Below are 19,046 nucleotides of genomic sequence, written 5' to 3' on the forward strand. Positions count from 1 at the left end.
TGCATAGAGAGGATGATTTGAACAAGGGCCTGAGTGCAGGTGTCTAAGATGATCAGCACTTGGCTGCGCTGGGGGGAGGTCTTTTGCTTCACCCCTTGGCTTTCCTTTAAATACCCCAGGGCACGGACACTCAGCTCCTCTCCAGGCTATCCTGTATTTTCTTACTGTTTCTCCCACTTCTAAACTTCTAAGTAATATTTACTACTGCTCCTACTGAAGAGTATTCTGGGAAAATATGGGGGTAATGAGTAACCTCCCCATAGGATGGGAAGGGCCAAATATTGTCAGTGTTTATAAATGAGCTTCCAACTTCTCATGGGTGAAGTAGTGAAAAGATTCTAATGAAGCAGAAAGAAATCTATAGCTTTGGAAGGAGGAGGAGCTGAATGGCTTCCCCTGTGTCACAGCAGAGATTCCTGGAAAGAAACATCAGCTTCTGGTCAGTTCATGAAGAATTAGCAAGGAAGCAAAGGCTGTGCCCCATGACATCAGCAGTCTCTTCTCTGGAATTCTACTGTATCCTTGAGAGCTCTTGGAATCCCCTGTGATGTCACTAGTGTTGTAGCAACACCACAGGAGCTTAGGACATTAGTTCACTGCTGTAAGGTTCACCTACAGAGATGTGGTCAAGACTGGGGCGTCTAGTTGAGAGAGAGAATACACAGCATGGAGAGACCAGAGCGAGGAAGAAAGAAGCAGGCCCTAGGTCTCACTGGACAACATGGAGAAATCTCAGGACCTGGGGAAGACGCAGTGAGTTTAGGAGGGGCTGGGCAACTTTCTGGATGTGATGGTGGTGTTGAGCCTTCCATAGCTAGGGCTCAAGAACTGGGAACTTGTGGAAAGGAAGAGGCCTATCCTGCTCTGGGTTCTTAAGAGCAGACCCAGATCAAGGATCCATGATGGTTAGTTTGGCAGATTCAGGAATTGACAAGGCTTTATCTGCTTTGCTGTGTACCATCTGCTTTCACTCTGAGTGGGGAGGAGGCACAGAGAAAGTAATGAGATTTCTGTACCATAACTGTACCCTCTCCCACACACTGGAGTCCTTTAGTTGTGTGCCAGTAATAATAGTGGAAGGAAGGTGCCCTGGCAAAGCCTGAGGTTCTCATACTTTACATCACAGCCACTAGCAGGGCAGGATCCACCAAGTGCTGCTGTCTTCAAATGACCCCTGTGGTTTCTGATTTACCAACTGCTGATGGCACACAGGTCTGCAGTTCAGCCTGAGAGCTGTTAGATTCAGTGAACCTGGACTGAGACTGCCCCCTTCCTGCCAGCTCTGGGTGTCTTGGACTGTCAGTGAGGAAGGCTTTGTGAATCTGATGACCATGTTCTGCCCCTGCATGGCTTCCCCATTAACAGGAGAGTCTGAAGCAAAGAGCAAGTGAGGTGGGCCTCCATATACTACCTGAGTGTGACAGTAGCAATTTTCTCCAGGTTTTTCAAAGCACTTGTCTGAGTGATCCGAAGCTACAGAGCTTTCTCTGTAGCTTTGAATAAGCTTTAGAAGGATGTCCCATGGGTCACATTGTCTAGGGAGAGAGAGGAACCCTGCCGACTTTTGAGACATCCACCTCCCTATAGAGAGAAGGGAGAACTGACATCCACAGAGGGGGAGACACAAGTCTGGTCTTTTAGTAATTGCTAGGAATAAGACTCATCTGTCATTTACTTCCTGAGCATCCTTCAGTGGGTCAGATTTGACTGAGATGAGGTAAAGCCTAGGGCAGTACTGTGCTTTGACTTCTAGAGTAGGGAATTACTGAGATACTTAACTTTGTCTAACTTGGTTGTCAGGGTGATATAACATCTGAATGGACATAGTTTACCCCACATCACTCATGTGTTTTTGGGTCCACCAAGTACCTTCCTGAGACCACAGTCCAGTATTCTGAAGAATTTGCCATCCAGGCTGAACATGGTACCAGCTCCTCATTTCAGTGCTGCCAGGAAATTGACAAGTGTGATGTGCGGCTCTGGGAAAGGTCTAGAAAACAGGACTCCTCGTATATTTCCTGTGTCCTTTGCCTGCCCTTCTCATGCTCCCATGAGTATTCTTTAAGCTGGCTGGGCCAACTCTGTCCCAAGGGCATGGGCATCTTCACAGATGGCTCCAGATCAAGAAATTAGTCTCTGTGTAGCACTAGGTGAAGCAACATAGAAGTGACACACTACATATTGTCCCCATGACTGTGACACATTTGTCCTTTCATATCTGTGTCTGGCCTCTCACTAGCCATTCATCTTTCCTGACACTTGAGTGCTGGAATGGACCATCACTCATCCTGGCAGTGTTTGCTCTTGTGTCTCAGGGATCTCCTGCAGAGTCCCAGTTCTTACCATCCACCCTGACATGTATTGGCTTGAATTTATTGTGCTGATTCAGTGAAATATTTCTCATTAACTAAGGGACATTTCTTTGTTCTGACAGGACACCCACAAACTCCTACCATAACCATATATTGTAAACAGCCTTGTGAATCCTGCACAATGTTCTTGTTGACATCAGAGGATCAACCTTTCCTTCTCACCATTCTGACTTAATTCCCTAGCAACATTTTTTTCTCATGTTATTGATTACAGATATCAAGAATGGCCCAATCATTGCCTGAGATGTATTTTGAAGTGAGTCTTCAACTTCCCATACATGAAGTAGTGAAAATATTCTAATGAAACAGAAATAGATCTCTGGCTTTGTAAGGAGGAGGTGCTGAAGGTCTTCCCTTGTGTTTCTGGGAAGGCTGCTGGGAAGGGCAACATGGCTTTTGATGAAGTGCAGAAGAGCTAGTTAGTGGATAAGTGAGGACTGCCAGGGGTGACCCTAATCATCCCTTCCATGGAGATTCTACTCTATCATGGAGAGTGCTTATTTTTCTCTGTGATGTCACCAGTGGTGTGGCAACACCAATGACTGTGGGTTATTCCTTCAGTTCCCATGGACATGTTTGCAAGACTGAGCAGGCTGCTTGGGAGAGAGAATGGAGAACATGGAGAGACCAGAGAGAGGCAGAAGAAAGCTGGCCTTTGGTCTCAGTGTAAAAACCTGGAGAAATAAATGGTTCTGGGAAAGGCACAGTGAGTCCACAGCAGGGGACAAGACACTTCCTGGAGGAGGTGAACTTGAGCTGAGATTTGTAGTAGTGTAGCACAGCAGCTGGGAGATTCTGTGTAGTAATGGGTGAGTCCAGCTTTTCTGGCTTTCTAAAGAGCAGACCCATATTCAAGAGTTTCTAAAGTTAGTTTAGGAGAGCCATGATTTGTCCAGGTTGCAGCTGCTTTTCTGGGAATTCCTTCAATTCCTTCTGACTGAGAAAGAGGATTGGGATAAACGGACCACTGAACTGTCCTGTTCTGGGTAGGGCGTTGCTGCACTTCATCCTAGTGGATTACTCAGTTTCCATGGGAATCTGATGCCAATAGGAAGGGAGGGAAACCAACTAGGCCACACAGCACATCAGCAGAAGTTTTGGTCCTGAACACATGTGATTAGGTTTTGGTGCTGCTAAGCTCGAGGGACAACAGGCTTTGCTTGAATCACATCAGATGGTAGCTGACACTGTCCTCCAATTCTACTTGGCTGGTCTTGCTTATGCCTTCAGGGCCAGGGTACTGCATTAGGGAGAGAGGCACATAATTATCCACAGTGGTTGAGTACAGAGACAGAGCTCAGTGGGCCTAGTTTCGCATAGCTTTCCTGCTGTTTGGAAGGTTCCCTGGGTCCCTAGCATTCATTACATTAGGCTTCTTCTTGGGACTCAGCATGGTCTCTCCTGGTCCTTGCCATTCAAGAATACAAGTTAATTTGTTTTATCTACCTGCAGGGACTACTGGAGAGGCACCATCCCAACTCTCCAGCTTTACTGAGCAGGAGCAGGAGCAAGACATGAAAAAAATTGAAAAACTCACCATTCGCTTGCATGACATGGAATGTGAGAGAAATGAACTTCGTGGTATCCTAGCCAATTATACTTGCAAGGATTTGAACAACAGGTAGTCATTATGCGCAGTTCTCTGCTGACCTTCTTGAAACCACAGTATCAATCCCGGGTTTCCTGAGGAACAGGAGGCTGAAATTCCAGGGGGTCCTGCTGCCTAAACTAGTTTTCATGAGTTCCTTTGAGATGCAGACTTGGAACCCGGGGAGGAATGAGATAGGGACACAAGCTGTTCTGCTTCCTCCAAATGAAAAGCAGAATGTGTGGCCTCAATTGCACTCTTGGGATAGAGTTGGTAGTGTGTGAACCCTCAACATGTACTTCAAGAGACCTTGACAGGCGTTAGCTTGTGAGAGATGCTAGGTACTGTGAGTTTGTGGAGAGTCTTTGTACTGGACCAGCAGATGATTGTGTATGAAAGCTCATGAAAGCAGGTGGAGCGCCCTGGTTTATTCATCTGACTAAGGGTGTGGCCTGAAGCTCCCCTCTGGTCTTCTTATACTCTGTGGCAATGCCTCATTTCAACATCTTGGGCATCCTGATTTCATAAGGTGTGTGTGTATGTGTGTGTGTGTGTGTGTGTGTGTGTGTGTGTGTGTGTGTGTGTGTGTGTGTGTGTGTGTGTTTGTGTGTGTGTATGTGTGTGTGTGTGTGTTGCACAATCCTTATAGCATTGGGGCTCTTAAAGGGTCTGAGAATTTAACATGGGTCCAGATTACAGCACTGGTGAAGCAAGGGAACCTCACTTTGAGCATCACACCCCCTGGTCACTGTGCTCACCATTTTAGAACATAACAATCACTGTGCAGTTTATAAAACCATCCCGAAATTGGGGCTCCTCCCGGCAAAAACTAATTGTTTGCTCTGGGTTTCTGTGTAGCTATTGGCACACAGGAATGAGAATCCCTGTTCCAGAGATAGGAGAAATGTTAGCATAGTTTTCTTGTGTTTTCAGATATGTGGCACAGACTCCTGGCAACTTCTTAGAGCACTTATCTATAGCTCCATTCCCACTCTGGGTGCTCATGAACTGGATCCCTCACCCTAAACCTTCTGGTTGTTATGTTCTGTGCACAAGATAGAATGTTTAATAAGCACCAGGAAGTCCCAGTGTTTAAATACCAGGCTGTGGCATCTACTGTGCTGGGGTAGTCCACGACACAGCCTTATTCATGTGATCCTTATTGCCTGTGTTGCCTGTGTTCAGGGGTTCATTTTTCCTGGGGCCATGCCCTACCACAGGCTGAACTTTGAAACAGAGATGCTTGAAATGGAACACAAGCAGGTGATGTCAGCTCTCCAGAAAATGCCAATGGAGATGAGTGAAGCCTTGGACAAGTGCAAGGGGCTGATGGAGGAGACTGAATACTTTAGGTAAGTGCCCAATAGCTTGGGAGAGACTGATTCTGCCCTTCTTTGTCCTTGACTCAAAGTGAGGGCTCTGGTTCTAGCCTGTGTTCCTGTGAGCCCATAGCCTGCCTTGTGGCCCTTCAATTTTTGCCTCTTGGACTCAATTTTGCTAAGTGTGAAAAAACACTGAGGCCCTCCTATTATTGTCCTGCCCAACTCAGGAGACCTAAGACAGAATAATGGTTTGTACCATGAACGGATTTCTTGAAGCCCAGTTTCTCTGGGTGCTGGCAGGGTCTTCACAGATCTGATTTGCCTGGGATCTATAGAGAGAAGTTATTCCTGTTAGAACTTCTGCCCTCATTCAGAGTGTGTTTTGCCTCTACCTGCAGATGCTTTCCCAATATCAGGAACAGTTAAGCACAGGTGTGGACTGCACCCTGTTCTCAGAGGGACAAGATTCCTTTTGGTACCTGGATTTTCAGAAGTACTTTGAATTTGTCTGCAATTTGGCTATTCTCTGGATTTAGCCTGCATTTGAGTGATGCTGGCTGGTCTACTGAGAGCTCCATTCTTGTTCTGTTGACCTCAGACTTTTCATGGTTGGTGGTACTTTGAGGTAGGATGGTAAATGGAGGCTCACTGTGGCTCACGATGTTTTGGTGATTGTTTAGTTACCTCAATGGCCAGATCCTACCAGAGTGTAATCAGCTAAGGAACAATGTCCATCTGTTGAGACATCAGAACATGCTGTTGTGGAAGGAGCAGATTGAAGAACATGAGACCTGTGAGAAGTTGATGAAGCTCTTAAAGGAGGCCCATGAGAAGATGTGTGACCCCTGTGCTGAGCAGCATCAGGTAGGCTGAGGCAGTAGGGGCAGACTTCCCAACTGTCCAACCATAAAATAAAAACACCCATGTAAGCACCCACCCACCCATCCAGAATCCATTTCTGTGATCATTCACAAGTCTTCCTGTAGAGTTAGCCTCTTGCTAGATACTAGCTGATTGGAAAGCAAACCCTCCTGGTCTGCTGAAATTGCAGTACATTCAGAGAGATGGGTCTGTGAGATACCACACACCTACATGTCATTATATTAGAATCTCTCATGCAGGGAGCTACTTGTAGAATATCACAGAGCTCTCATTGATTAGGTCAGTGGCCTGTGGCTCATTTGCATTCTGGGGTCCTGTGAGATCATAAGTAGGAAGCAGCTTGCAAGGACTAGAGCCCTAGACAATGCCAAGTGAATGTTTTTCATTGTCAACTTTTGGGGTGGCAAGTGGGCTTGTCCTTTCTTCCTGCATTCCATTTTGTTCTCTTTCTTTAGCTTAATTCTTGGGTCACACTCTCAGAAGCTGAGTATCAGCTTGTCAGCCCTGTTTTCTGTGAGTGGTGCTGGGCAGTTCTCCCATCCTGGAGTTTCCAGTCTGGAGCTGACTGAATGACCATCGATGTGGGAGGACTTTGACTGCTTGAGGGTTGGGATGAGAGGTTTAAGGCTTGAAGAGAACATTTTCTCCAATCACCTCAACATAGTTTGACTAAGCTGTGTGCTCTCCTCTAGGCAGTTTTAGTCCCCAGAAGATGGATAGTTCTGTTGTAGGCCTCTGTGGAAACATCTGATGTGCATAATCTAAATTTATCTGTTTACTCAATATCCTCTTCCTTTTTTCTGCTTGCTTTTAAATCCTCTTGTTTGTGTGTGATCCTTACAGGTGTATGTTAATGTGTACATACACGGGTGTGTTCAGAGGCTACATAATGAAACCCCATGTTGTCATCTGTTGCTTACTCTCTTGTTCCCTTGAACCAAGGTCATTCACTGAACATAAAATTATCTGTTTGGGCTATTTGGGCTGGCCAGGACTCTGGATCTCCTGTTCTTCAATGGGGCCTTCTGTCTTGTTTTGTCTCATCTAATTGTCACAAGTTTCAATTGCTCAGAAAGAAAAAGGAGGGAGTAGTTTCTCTTGTGTTTATACACTCTTATTGCTTTGGTATACATGTGTTCTTTAATAAATCACGAAATCAAACAATACACCTATTTTAAAAATAAAAACTAGACTTGTTCCTTTTCACAACACAGAACTAACACAAAGGAAATGTCTTGTTTGTTTCATTGGTTTCAAAACACAGAATCCCACAGTGCATCTCCTTGCCAACATTGTGTTATTGACTATATCATGTGCATGTGCGTGTGCGTGTGTGTGTGCGTGTGTGTGTGTGTGTGTGTGTGTGTGTGTGTGCGCGCGCGTGCGCGCGCATTTGTGTCCATCTGTGTGGGTGAACTTCTCTCTGTGTGTGAATACTGGCTATTATTTGGACATTAGTGTTCCTTTGTTTTCTGTATATGACCTCCTGTTGGTGAGTGGGTGTTTGTGTGCCCATATTTCCTGTATGTGTAGGGGCAAATGCTTGTGTGTGTGTTGGGGATATGGGTGCTTAAAAGTACTAGTGTTTGTGAATGTGTAAACTCATGTGTGTGTTTTTCTCTGAAATTACTCGTTATATTTTTAAGGATGATGGAGACCAACTAACTTTATTGAGAAAGTACTGTGCCTACCTCTAAATGCCACTGTGTTCATTTCTCATCCAAAGAAATTTAATCTTCTTCTCAGTAGTATTCTTGGTGATTGCTCTTTCTGTTAGAATTGGCAGCGAAATTGAACATGTTAGTGCATTACAGTGGGCTTGTATGGGTGCATAAATGTATTTATGTGTGTCCTTGACTTTATGTGTGTGCATGAGAGTGAGAACTCTCCCCTGAGAACACAATCTTCTAATGAACAGGAGCAAGAAAGCCTGGATGAAAGACTGAAGGGCATGCTGAATCAGAAGGAGCTGGTCACCCAGCAAAGGGACTTGGCAGAAAAGCTGCAACATCACTTCAGTGTCTATGAGATGAGGTAGGAGCCCAAACTGGGAGGAGTAGTTAGAAAGATGTAGGTCACTTGTACCTATATCTCTGTCCTTTTTGGGAATCTCCCCATCTGGATGGCTCTCATCCACAGGCAATGAAAGACCACCTCAGGGTGTTGTGCTGGCCCTGTTAACAAGAACTTCTCCAGGAAACACTATGTGTGAGCCTTAGTGTTTCTGAGGAATGTGTACCCCTTATTCCCTTCGAAGATCTCTGGTATCTTCTCAGTGTCCCCTGTGTCTCCCCATATATCTCCCTATGGTAGTACTCAACCTAGGAGGAGGAGGGTTAGTTTTGAAGGACAGTGTGTGCTCTTGTTAATTTATTTTCCTTCCAGAACATCACATTTAAGGAGAAGTTCCTACTTTTGGTTAGATCTGCATGCAGCACACTCCTGCTGATTATAAACTCTCTGCAGTGTGCATCTGTCTCCTGAGAAAAGATTTTTCTGGACATAAGATTATTTAGGGGTTGAGGTGTTGAACTCAGGCAGGTCTCTGTCCTTTAGGAATAATCAGAACCTTCACTGATTTTATTTTGTAGGCTCTCTAGAGGGACTACATTCAGTTTCCCAGGTTGCTCATTCACCTGGTATTTAATCAGGGCCATGTACATCTGCCCTGAACTGTCACTCAGACCTTGATACACTGTTATGTTTTTCTCAAAATATTGTATCTGGACAGCTGTAGAAATGTGTGGATTTTCTTGTCCAGCACTGTCTAGTTCTCAGTTTGTCTTCTAGCAGATTTTAAAACACAGAGTTAAATCCAGGCTAAGGTTCACTCTGACACTACTCTCCTAGGAAATCAAAGAATGACCTGAGCTGAAAGATCATGCTGGACTGTCCAGATGACTAGAGTTGGTTCAGGCTCAATAGCTGACACAGCAGGTCCCCACCAGGCCTGTTCCCTAACTGCCTTCCTCCTCTAGGTCAGAAAATCTCCAGTATGACCTGGAACATGTCACAGCCCAGGATGAGAGCCTCCTGCAGACAGAGCTGCTGCAGCAGGAGCAGGAAGTATCACAGGCAAGTGAGCCACCACTGCATTCCAACACCTGCAACCATGGCATTCATGGGGACTGGGGGCTCTTGACATTGGCTTCCAGTGTGAATAGGCCCTGATTTTGTCTAGCCTGTGGCCCAGCCAGGATGCCTCTGGGACTGATTGCCTTTCCTTCTCACACAACAGCTTTGAGAGAACTGAGGAGGCCAAAGAAGCCACAATCCACTTGAACCCATGGCGCTCTCCACCCTTGGATTGAAGCCTCCTCAGAAGAATACACACTCCAAGTCCCATGGGGCATTGCTATACTTGCTTTGAAATGGTCTTTTACATTTGTGACTGCCTTCCTACCATGTTTTCAAGGCCAGCCACAGGCTTTTGACTGTGCCTCAAAGTCTGTTGCATGATTAACCTAACCCTTTAATCTTTTAATTTAGCAAGCTGCTTAGCATAATTTTTTTTTGTTTTTTTGTTGGGTTTTGTTTGCTTTGGGTTTTTTGGTTTTCTTTGTTATTGTTTAAGGTTTTGAATTAATTTGTACTTTCTTTGGTTCTTGTTGCTTGGTATTTTGATATGACTATTTACTGTTTATATTGTGTGCCCTTTCATCCATTATTGAGTAAAATGATTGTATCTTTATTAAGAAAAATGTGATTGCCTACACTTAACTCTTAACACCTAAAATGTGGTCATATACACAATGGAGTACTACTCAGCAGAGAAAAACAATGACATTATGAAGTTTGCAGGCAAATGGATGGATCTAGAAAAAATCACCCTGAGTGAGGTAACCCAGACTCAGAAAAACAAACATGGTATGTACTCACTCATAGGTGGATACTAGATGTAAAACAAAGATGACTAGACTGATACTATCAACTTCAGGGAGGCTATGTAGAAAACAGGACCCCAAGAAAGATACAAGGTTCGCCCAACAACAGAGAAGTGGATGAAATCTACATGAACAACATGGACGTGAGTGGGGCTAATGAAGGGCAAGTGTCAAGGGAAAGAGAGCTTAGGGGAGCAGGAGATCCCAGCTGGATCAAGAACACACAGAGAGAACAAGGAATAAAAGAGCATGATAAATGAAGACCACATGAGAATAGGAAGAAGCAAAGAGCTAGCGAGGTCCCCAGAAATCAACAAAGAAACCCCCACAATAGACTACTGGCAATGGTCGAGAGACAGCCCGAACTGACCTACTCTGGTGATAGGATGGCCAAACACCCTAATTGTTATTCTAGAAACCCCATCCAATGACTGAGGGAACTTGATGCAGAAATTCACAGCCCGGCCCCAGGTGGAGCTCCACGAGTCCAATTGGTAAGAAAGAGGAGGGATTGTATGAGCAAGAGTTGTTGAGACCAAGGTTGGAAAAACCACAGGGACAAATAGCCAAACGAATGGAAACACATGAACTATGAACCAATAGCTGAGGATCCCCCAACTGGATCAGGCCCTCTGGATAAGTGAGGCAGTTGATTATCTTGATCTGTTTGGGAGGCATCCAGGCAGTGAAACGGGTCCTGTTCTCAGTGCATGAGCTGGCTGTTTGGAACTTCGGGCTTATGCAGAGACACTTGGATCAGGCGGGTAGGAAGGGACTGGACCTGCCTGGACAGAATCTACCAGTTTGAACTCAGTCTTCAGGGGAGTCTTTGCCCTGGAGGCTATGGGAATGGGGGGGGGTTCAGCTGGGGGAAAAGGAGGGAAGGGCTGGAGAGGGGAGAACAAGGGAATCACTGGCTGATATGTAAAATTAAATTAAATTATAAAATAAAAAGACCTCTTTTTCTGGTCAGCATTGCTTTGGGTTCAAAGGTTGTCTAGCCTGTGTGCCAGCTAGGCTGCTCTAGATATGATGGTCTTTCCTTCTCTGAGGGCAGGTCTCATGGAAAACCTGAGGAGGCCAAAGAAGTTCCAGACATCTTTATCACGTGACATTCTTGAGCCTTAGGGTTAAGGCCCCCTCAGATGAAGACACCCACTTTAGCTGTGATTTCACTAGTGAGACAAACACCAAGTGACCTCCAGGTGATCCAGCCCCCATCAGATCCATGGGTCTGTTGGCTCAGTACTCCTGAAGAAAATGAAGCATCACTAATGAGCTTGAGACACAGAAAACCTGAGACAGGAGTTCCTGAGAACCCTGACATTCAGCAGAATGTGGCTTCTGTGAGGGGTACTACAACATGGAGGGTAGAGATGTTGGTGAGCAAGACTTTTTCTATCCATTTAATGTCGATGTCTTTGGCAAGCTACTTAGCCCTCCCTATGTGATGGGAAATCTATCATGGACTGTCTTGAGGTCAAGTTGTTCTAGATAGACAGTTTCCAACTCTTCACTCTGAATATCATGTGCGAAGTTTTCATCCTGTAACTCCAGAACCTCCTTTAACATCAGAACTCTGTGTGCCCATCTTGGGCTACATAGTGACTTCCAAGCCAAGACAGGGATACATAGGTCTTTGCATGTGGATAGTGTTGCCAATTCAGTATATACCCAATTCTTGATGAAAAAAGGATCCATACTGCATCCTTGTGGACATATATATTGCTATCCTTCAACTATATTATTCTGTATACACATTTCATGAAATGATCATGGGAACCCTATTAATGAAAAACAACCATATCTTGTCCATGGATCTCCCACAGTTGTGGGCATCTTGTGTTGATATCGATGACTCCTATTACCACTGAAGGCTCAGCAGGTGTCTTCAGTCTGGGCCACCACTTGTGACTATGGTACTGTGAAAGAGATATAACACAGGGCATATGTGTGTTTTAGAGGACTGTGCTGCCAACCGGGACCAGAGTGACATCTGTGCCAGGAACATTTCCATGAGCCACATCGGGGTCCCTGGCTCTGCTGAAACCAGGGTCTGCATTGCTTTCCCAGATCCTGATGCCATCACAGACAGTGCAGATGCCTGGAATCTGGGCTGCCATGGATCCACTTGGGTACTGCTGGTGGGTCCATGCTGATCTGAGTGATCTGCATTGCCAACTAGGGCCATGTTGACATCCAGGCCCAGCAAGCCACCTAGCACCATGTCTGGGTTCATGTTGCTAATGCAGTCAGTGTTTGTGGCCTATATTGCCAACCAAGAGAGATACAGGACCATCTTAGACAAGGGCTGTGTCTTCCAGGGATATACAGTTCTTAGTGGGCTATGCTACGACCAGGGGCTATGGTGTCCTCCCGGTCTAGGCTGCTGCTAATGGCCATGTCTAAAAACTGTACCCTGCAACAGCTTCTGTTTTTGTTGGTGTCAGTTGCTCCTGTTACCACTGAAGACAGGATAGGGATTCAAAGAATTCACCCTGCCTCTCACAGGCTGTAGCACCAGGGAGAACTGGATCTGCCCCTCACCAACTGCAGCACGTGGAGAGTGGGTCCTGCCCCTGGACTGAGTAGCATGTAGACCTAAATTGTTAGTGGTTGTGTAGGTGAGCTGGCTGTGAGGCTGTGAGAGCAGAAGAGCTGACTCTGCTCCCCTTCTTCTGACCTGTGTTGGCAATGGTGAGGGAAAGATGTCTGCCCTACCAGAGGATATGCTATCTGAGGCTGGTGGGAGAGCTGGCCTCTGGGCCATGAGAGTTGGACAGTCACCTATGGAAACAATTGGAGGACTGGACCCACCACCTTGACTCTCCAAACAGTAGGGCTGGTCCTTGTGTTCTGAGTGTGGGTGACTCAGATGTGAGGGCAGGTGGGTAGCATGAATCTTAACAGGTCTCATTAATAAAATCAGACCTAAAGCCAGGGATTGGGGTGAATCCTAGAAGATCAGAGAAGCAGAGCAAGCCACAGCCTGCTCACCTTGCCCGTTCCTCAGCTGTTCTTGTTTCCTCAGACAGGAAGCCTCTGAGTTCTCATCCAAATACATCTTAGCTGAACTGCTGCTCAAAAGCCTAAATGCTTAACAGACTCTATCTAGTTCCTCGTCCTCTCGCTTTATATACTTTTCTGCTTCCAGCCATGATTTCCTGGGATTAAAGGCTTGTGTCACCATTCCTGTCTGTTTCCAGTGTGACTTAGAACTCACAGACATCAGGATGTTTCTCTGCCTCCAGAATGCTAAGATTAAAGGTGTGTATGCCACCATTTTCTGGACTCTAGGTCCTAGTGGCTATTCTGCACTCTGACCCCAGATGAGTTTCTTACAGTACAGTATTTTGGGGAACACAATATTACCACACATGAGAGCAGGATAATCGGCCTCTGTTCAATCTACACCCTGTACTGGGTGATTTGGCTGGGGGAGAATAGGAGAGCTTGCTCAAGTGGTGAAGATGAGGGAAAGCTGGTGGGTTCTCTAACCCAGCTACCACCCAGGTTCATAACCAGGGCTATAAGTTATCCCACCCTAACACCCTCTTCATCTATGAACTGCAGGAACATGTGGATGGCCCAGATCTGCAGATCAGAGCTACAGGATCTCCGTGACACAGACATCAATTGTATATCCAAGAGGAGTCCAATGAGGGTGGATTATTGACAGTGTAGTAGAAATCAGAGGCCAGAACCCTTACGAGAAAAGATGTATAGATGAAAGGATGTACTGTGTGACTCACTGGGCCACACTACAGATTCCTCAGCAAGATTCTTGTTTGTTTGCTTTGGTTTTGGGTTTTCCATTTTTCTTTTAAATTGTTTTATTTTAGATGGGAGGTATCAAGAGCAGAGAACAGATCCAAGAAACAGGTAGTTAGAAGAGTGGGATTGGGATGCATGATGTGAAACCAACAGAGAATCAATAAAACATTAAAAAAACAAATTAAAAAAGCTGGACCTATCTTCCTTTAATTTTCTTGAAATATAGCTTCAGTGATAACCACATAATAGACAGAGTGAATTCAAAGATAAGTTGGGACATTATTTTTTTTGCTCCTGTTGGCCTTAATGATGCATTAGTGCAACAACAGTTTTTTAAAGATTTATTTCTTTTATTCATATGTATGGGTGTTTTGTCTGCTGAAGGGCTGTAATATATCTGATTGCAATTCCACAAGAGGCCAGAAGAGGGCATCAAATTGTACCTGAACTGGTGTTAAGGAGGCTTTTAAGCTGCCCAGTTGGTTCTTTGGGAGCGAAACCTTTACTCAAAAGTAAAGGAGCCATCTCTCTAGCCCCTGCAATTGACTTTTGTGCTTCTAGCCATGTGTGGTGTATTAGTTGGAATGAATCAGCCCAAACCAAAGAGAAATTTCAGGAGTTCGGTAGGGACAAATATATGATGTAGGCATAGTAATTGTCTTAGAATGCCATACATCCATGCAAGGTGTTCATGGGTTCAGGATCCTGCTCCAGCATCACTTATTGTCAGGGTTGTAGCAGATCTCTCATATCTCATCCTGATTGACGATGCAGATTAGGGCCATCTGATGAACTGCACAACTGAGAAGACACTCCTGGTTGTGTAGGTGTGGTTAGGAGTCACTCTGGATGCTCCAGGTAAGTGTTGGGAGGAAGCTTCAGACCAGGCAGAGTGGATGAAATCTGCATCAAAACCATATGCCTGAATGTGATGGAAAGCATGCCTGTGCAGGGCGAGGAAGGGAGAGGGATAATTGATGCTGCTCTTTCCCCACATCAGATCTCACTGTACACTGAGGAAAGTTTCCATCCAGATGAGTGCATTATATTCATGAAGCTCCCCTGGACCAGATCTGACTTCTGAGACCAAATCAGAGATTTAATGTGTGAAGGAAATAATCCTGTGGAGTTCGAAATTGGTGCTGTCAACCAAGGGTAGAAAGAATCTACTCTTCATGAGTAAAGAACATATATACACACAGAATACCAACATATATAATATTAATTCCATGGATGTTGTGATCAGCTGGAGAGGTGGTACAGTGGGCAAAGGTACCTGCTGCCAGGCCTAAACATCTTAGTTTCTTCCCTGGGACTCATATGATTGATGGAGACAAAATACCTCTGACAAATTGTCCTCTGATCTTCTTGTAGGTGTGGAAGTCATGGCCCACAAAAGCTGAGACATGGGGATTTGTTTCCATTCCTCACTTACCTTGAATCTCTCCGTCTGAGACACTCATTAATTGTATTATTCTGCATTCCATTGGAGAGATGTGGGAATTCTGCTATTTTATCGTCATTACTGAGATGTTATAGGAGCCAAGAAGGCTGACATCAAAGCATCACCTGAAGAATGTTTAAGGGAAGGTGGCCATTGGGGTTTGTGACATTGCTGAGACACAAACTGCTCTAGAATGTCCTCTCTGCATGCCTGGTGTATTAGTCAGGGCTCTCTAGAGTAACAGCAATTATAAACTGAAGCTCTCTCTATCTAGGAAGTGAGTTGTTAGAATAACTTCCAGGCTGTGGTCCAGCCTATACAAGGAAGGCTGGCTCTGATGGACAGTCCAGGAATCCAGTATTTGCTCAGTCCACAAGACTGGATATCTTAGGTGTTTGAAGTCTATGCTGCGATCTTAAAGAAGTTGGTTCTCATGCCAATGAAGAAATGAATGTGTTCACTAGGCAAGAGCAAGCAGAGAGAGAGAGAGAGAGAGAGAGAGAGAGAGAGAGAGAGAGAGAGAGAGAGAGAGAGAGTAAATAATCCTTCTTCCATGTCATTATAAATGATTCCAGCAGAAGGAGTGGTCCAGATTACATCTGAGTTACAGTTTAAATTAAAGGTTTGACTTCTTACCTCAAAGATCAGAATTAGAAGTAGATCCTGCTACCTCAAATGAAATCTGCCATAGATGTGCTGTATATATTTTGATGTTAGTTAATATCCTATGTATTCATATTGATAACCAACAATAGCAATCACAGTCGTATTTGCCTTTACACGAGTATTCTTGAGTAAATGACTCCCTTAGAGAGTGAAAGGAAGGAGTGACAATAATCTTAAGTTACATCTGAGTCAGCTGTAGATCCCATAGTCATGATGACTTTATTGGATTACTTATGGCCAGGAATGGTTAAAGAGAACTAAATACCTATCTCTGGTTCTTGGGAAGGAGGGAATCTGCCAGAAAGCCAGTTTCTGTACAATAGGAAATTAGACATTGAAATAAGTATAATGTGCCCAGTAGTAACTGTGGTGGAAATGGTCCCTGAAGGGAGAAATGAGTGTTCTTTAAAGAAAAGGAAGAAAGGCCCAACATAGCAAACACAGTGCTGCAGTCAAAAAGAGTGGGATTCCTCAGGCCATGTGTTTTTAAATCCTCCAGACCCCTTCTTGTTCAGTCCATGCATCCTGAAATGGAAAGACAAATGAAAAAAACACAAAAATGCCAAAACTCCCTCTTAAAACAGGAGGCCAGGGAAGACTTCTGTGGAGTCTGCATTTAACACAACAGTAGAAGACTCCAATTGCTTTCAAAGCAAAAATGGTTTCTTGGGATTTGAAGTTTACTGATGGTCAAAGAGGCAAGATTTGGAAGCAGCAGCACCAAAAGTATATAATAGTCCAGAGCCAAATCTTATTGCAGAGCTCCCACTGACACTTCGAAGCATAATGAGTGAGGGCACTGCAGTGTGTGTCCCCAAGGACACTGGCTTTAGACAATGTTCCTGGTGCTGCTTCAGCAGATTGCAACATCTACAGCTCTAAAAATGGGATGCAGCCTTCCACAAATCATCAAGCAGAATGCACCCCATTAATTTCTATAAAACATAAGCTCTGGCATCCAGTTGATGATTCAGGCTTGTATTTGGCACCTGGTCGCTGCAGTTAGGGGTAGGGGCTTCTGGTGGGAACTCCTCCAACAAAATACTGCAAGGATGGTCAAAGGTGCTGTCAGCAACAGCCACTCCCCATGTTTACCCTGCAGCCTCCAGAAGAGACTTCACTAGTAAAATTTACCAAGTTTTCCTTTGTGGCTTGGACTGATTGTCACTCATTATTTTAAATATTTTTTCATTTTCTGACCTAAATCCTTTTTAATTGCTCTTCCTACAATTGAAATTTTACTTTGGACATAGAATCCTATTCATCAAGAATCAATTTTTTTTTGTAGGAAACCGAGGCTTCTATTTTTCCCTTTATGGTTTGTTAGGATGGCTCTTCTTGGATGTCTACTTGACAAATAGTTGAGGAGCTTACACCATCAGACTGGCTTGCAGGCATGCTTCTTTGACATTTTCTTGATTGCGATTTGATTGTGGAAGGTTCAGCCCTCTGGGTAGGACTATACCTAGACAAGAGAGCCTAGACCATAGAGGAAAGTTAGCTGAGCAGAGGAATGAGCAACATTCCTCTGTGGTTTCAAGTCCCTGCCTTAGGATCTTGCCTTGGGTTCCTTTGATGATGGACTGTAATCTGTGAGGTGTTGTGGAAATTCAGCCCTTTGTATTCTCCTGTATTTGTTATTGAAAATGAAGAATGTGGACACATCTGAGAGCCATAAATAAAATGATTCCACTAATGGGCTCTCTACACCTTGGAATGCCATTGCCTTATCTGTTACCTAAAGAATGGCCTCTTATAATGTTGTCTTAAAAGACTGTTTCTTTACTCTGTCTCTATAAGAAAAGGATATGGAAAAGTTTGACTTCATGGTATAAACTTATAATAATTCTCAGCCTGTTAAGAGATATCAAGGTTTTCCCAAAGGGAATGTTAAATAGCCCTACCCTGTGCCAATAATTTGTTGAACAACTGTTTTAAACAGTTCATGTATAGTTTCCACAATCTATAATATACCATTATATGGACAATATCTTTTCCATTGAAATAATGAAAATAATTTTTTTATTTATTTTACAATACTATTCAGTTCTACATAAGAGCCACAGATACCTTGTTCTCTCCCTTTCTACCTTCCTCCCCTCCCCTCCAGCACACCTCCCATTTGAAAATAAATTTTTTAATATATCTTTTCCCCTTAGTAAGAAAGTCTCATCATCCACAGTAATAGAGCCAAATTGTTTGATATGCAATAAAAACAAGCAATCATTGTAATAAATTATGTGGACTGATAGATTAACAAACATTTACAAGTATAAAACTTTCCTCTCCCTTGCTCATTTTTATATATCATGTTATTCTAAAACAACTTCTGATGGACTACAATTAACTTCATATTAATGATTAACCTTAATTTAATGCTAATGTTTAAATTTAAATAAATGTGTTAACTTCTGAAGTTTACTCTTGATAAAGGATGGAGACTGTCAATGAAGCTAACCACCTCCTTGAGTTACACTAATTTTGCTTTAAAGTATAATATTTTACAAAATAACATGAAATAAGTTTCAAAGAAAATTTTAAACTGAATCTTAATTCCTAGGTAGTTTTTCTATATGACAAGAAAGTGGCACCCACAACATTTCAAAAATCTAAGTGAGAAAATTAACCTTTCCTAGGAACAAATGCCTTGATAGGTTATCCAACCCTAAGAGGTCAGGCCATAAAAGTCATTATCAAATACAAATTATACATGCTGTAAATTTAATCATAATACAGAAAATGTTCAACAGGTATAAAAATGTAAAACTCTGAGTGTAAATTTCTCAGAGATTAATATGTCTTCTATCCATGCAGGTTCTATATTGAGATTCTCATTGATATTTTTGCTAGGCTGTTTCAAGTGGACAGATAAAGTTAACTAGGACTTTCCATTCCTTGTCAGCATGACACACATCACCTCAACACCATAACCATTTTTTTCTTGTTCCCCAAATTCTTATGTTAATATCATAATATAAAACACAGTGCAAGTTTTAAAAATTCCACAATCTTTAAAAATTACAACAATTCAAAGTCAAACTTCTCTAAAAATCAAACAAAAACAAAAGCTTATCAATTGGGTTGGTAAAATAAACTAAAGAAAATGGATATTTT

The 19,046-nt window shown here is 43.6% G+C and overlaps 1 protein-coding gene across 1 annotated transcript; it reads left to right on the forward strand.

The window, feature by feature from the left end:
* The first annotated feature begins 475 nt into the window (after positions 1-475).
* LOC143267327 (disks large homolog 5-like) lies at positions 476-9,865 on the forward strand. Its single transcript, XM_076544745.1, has 6 exons — positions 476-753; positions 3,825-3,993; positions 5,181-5,312; positions 5,963-6,146; positions 8,083-8,198; positions 9,143-9,865. The coding sequence occupies exons 1-6, from the start codon at positions 621-623 to the stop codon at positions 9,333-9,335; spliced, it is 927 nt and encodes a 308-aa protein (XP_076400860.1). The 5' UTR covers positions 476-620; the 3' UTR covers positions 9,336-9,865.
* Positions 9,866-19,046: the final 9,181 nt, after the last annotated feature.

This window comes from Peromyscus maniculatus, chromosome 9, assembly GCF_049852395.1.
Source record: "Peromyscus maniculatus bairdii isolate BWxNUB_F1_BW_parent chromosome 9, HU_Pman_BW_mat_3.1, whole genome shotgun sequence".
Lineage (NCBI taxonomy): Eukaryota > Metazoa > Chordata > Mammalia > Rodentia > Cricetidae > Peromyscus > Peromyscus maniculatus.

Excerpts from the sequence above, each read along its gene's own strand:
- LOC143267327 (XM_076544745.1), top strand. The coding sequence starts at position 621 with ATGTGGTCAAGACTGGGGCGTCTAGTTGAGAGAGAGAATACACAGCAT. Across the intron at positions 6,147-8,082 it reads CCTGTGCTGAGCAGCATCAG|GAGCAAGAAAGCCTGGATGA; the intron begins GTAGGCTGAGGC and ends TCTAATGAACAG. Across the intron at positions 8,199-9,142 it reads TTCAGTGTCTATGAGATGAG|GTCAGAAAATCTCCAGTATG; the intron begins GTAGGAGCCCAA and ends TTCCTCCTCTAG.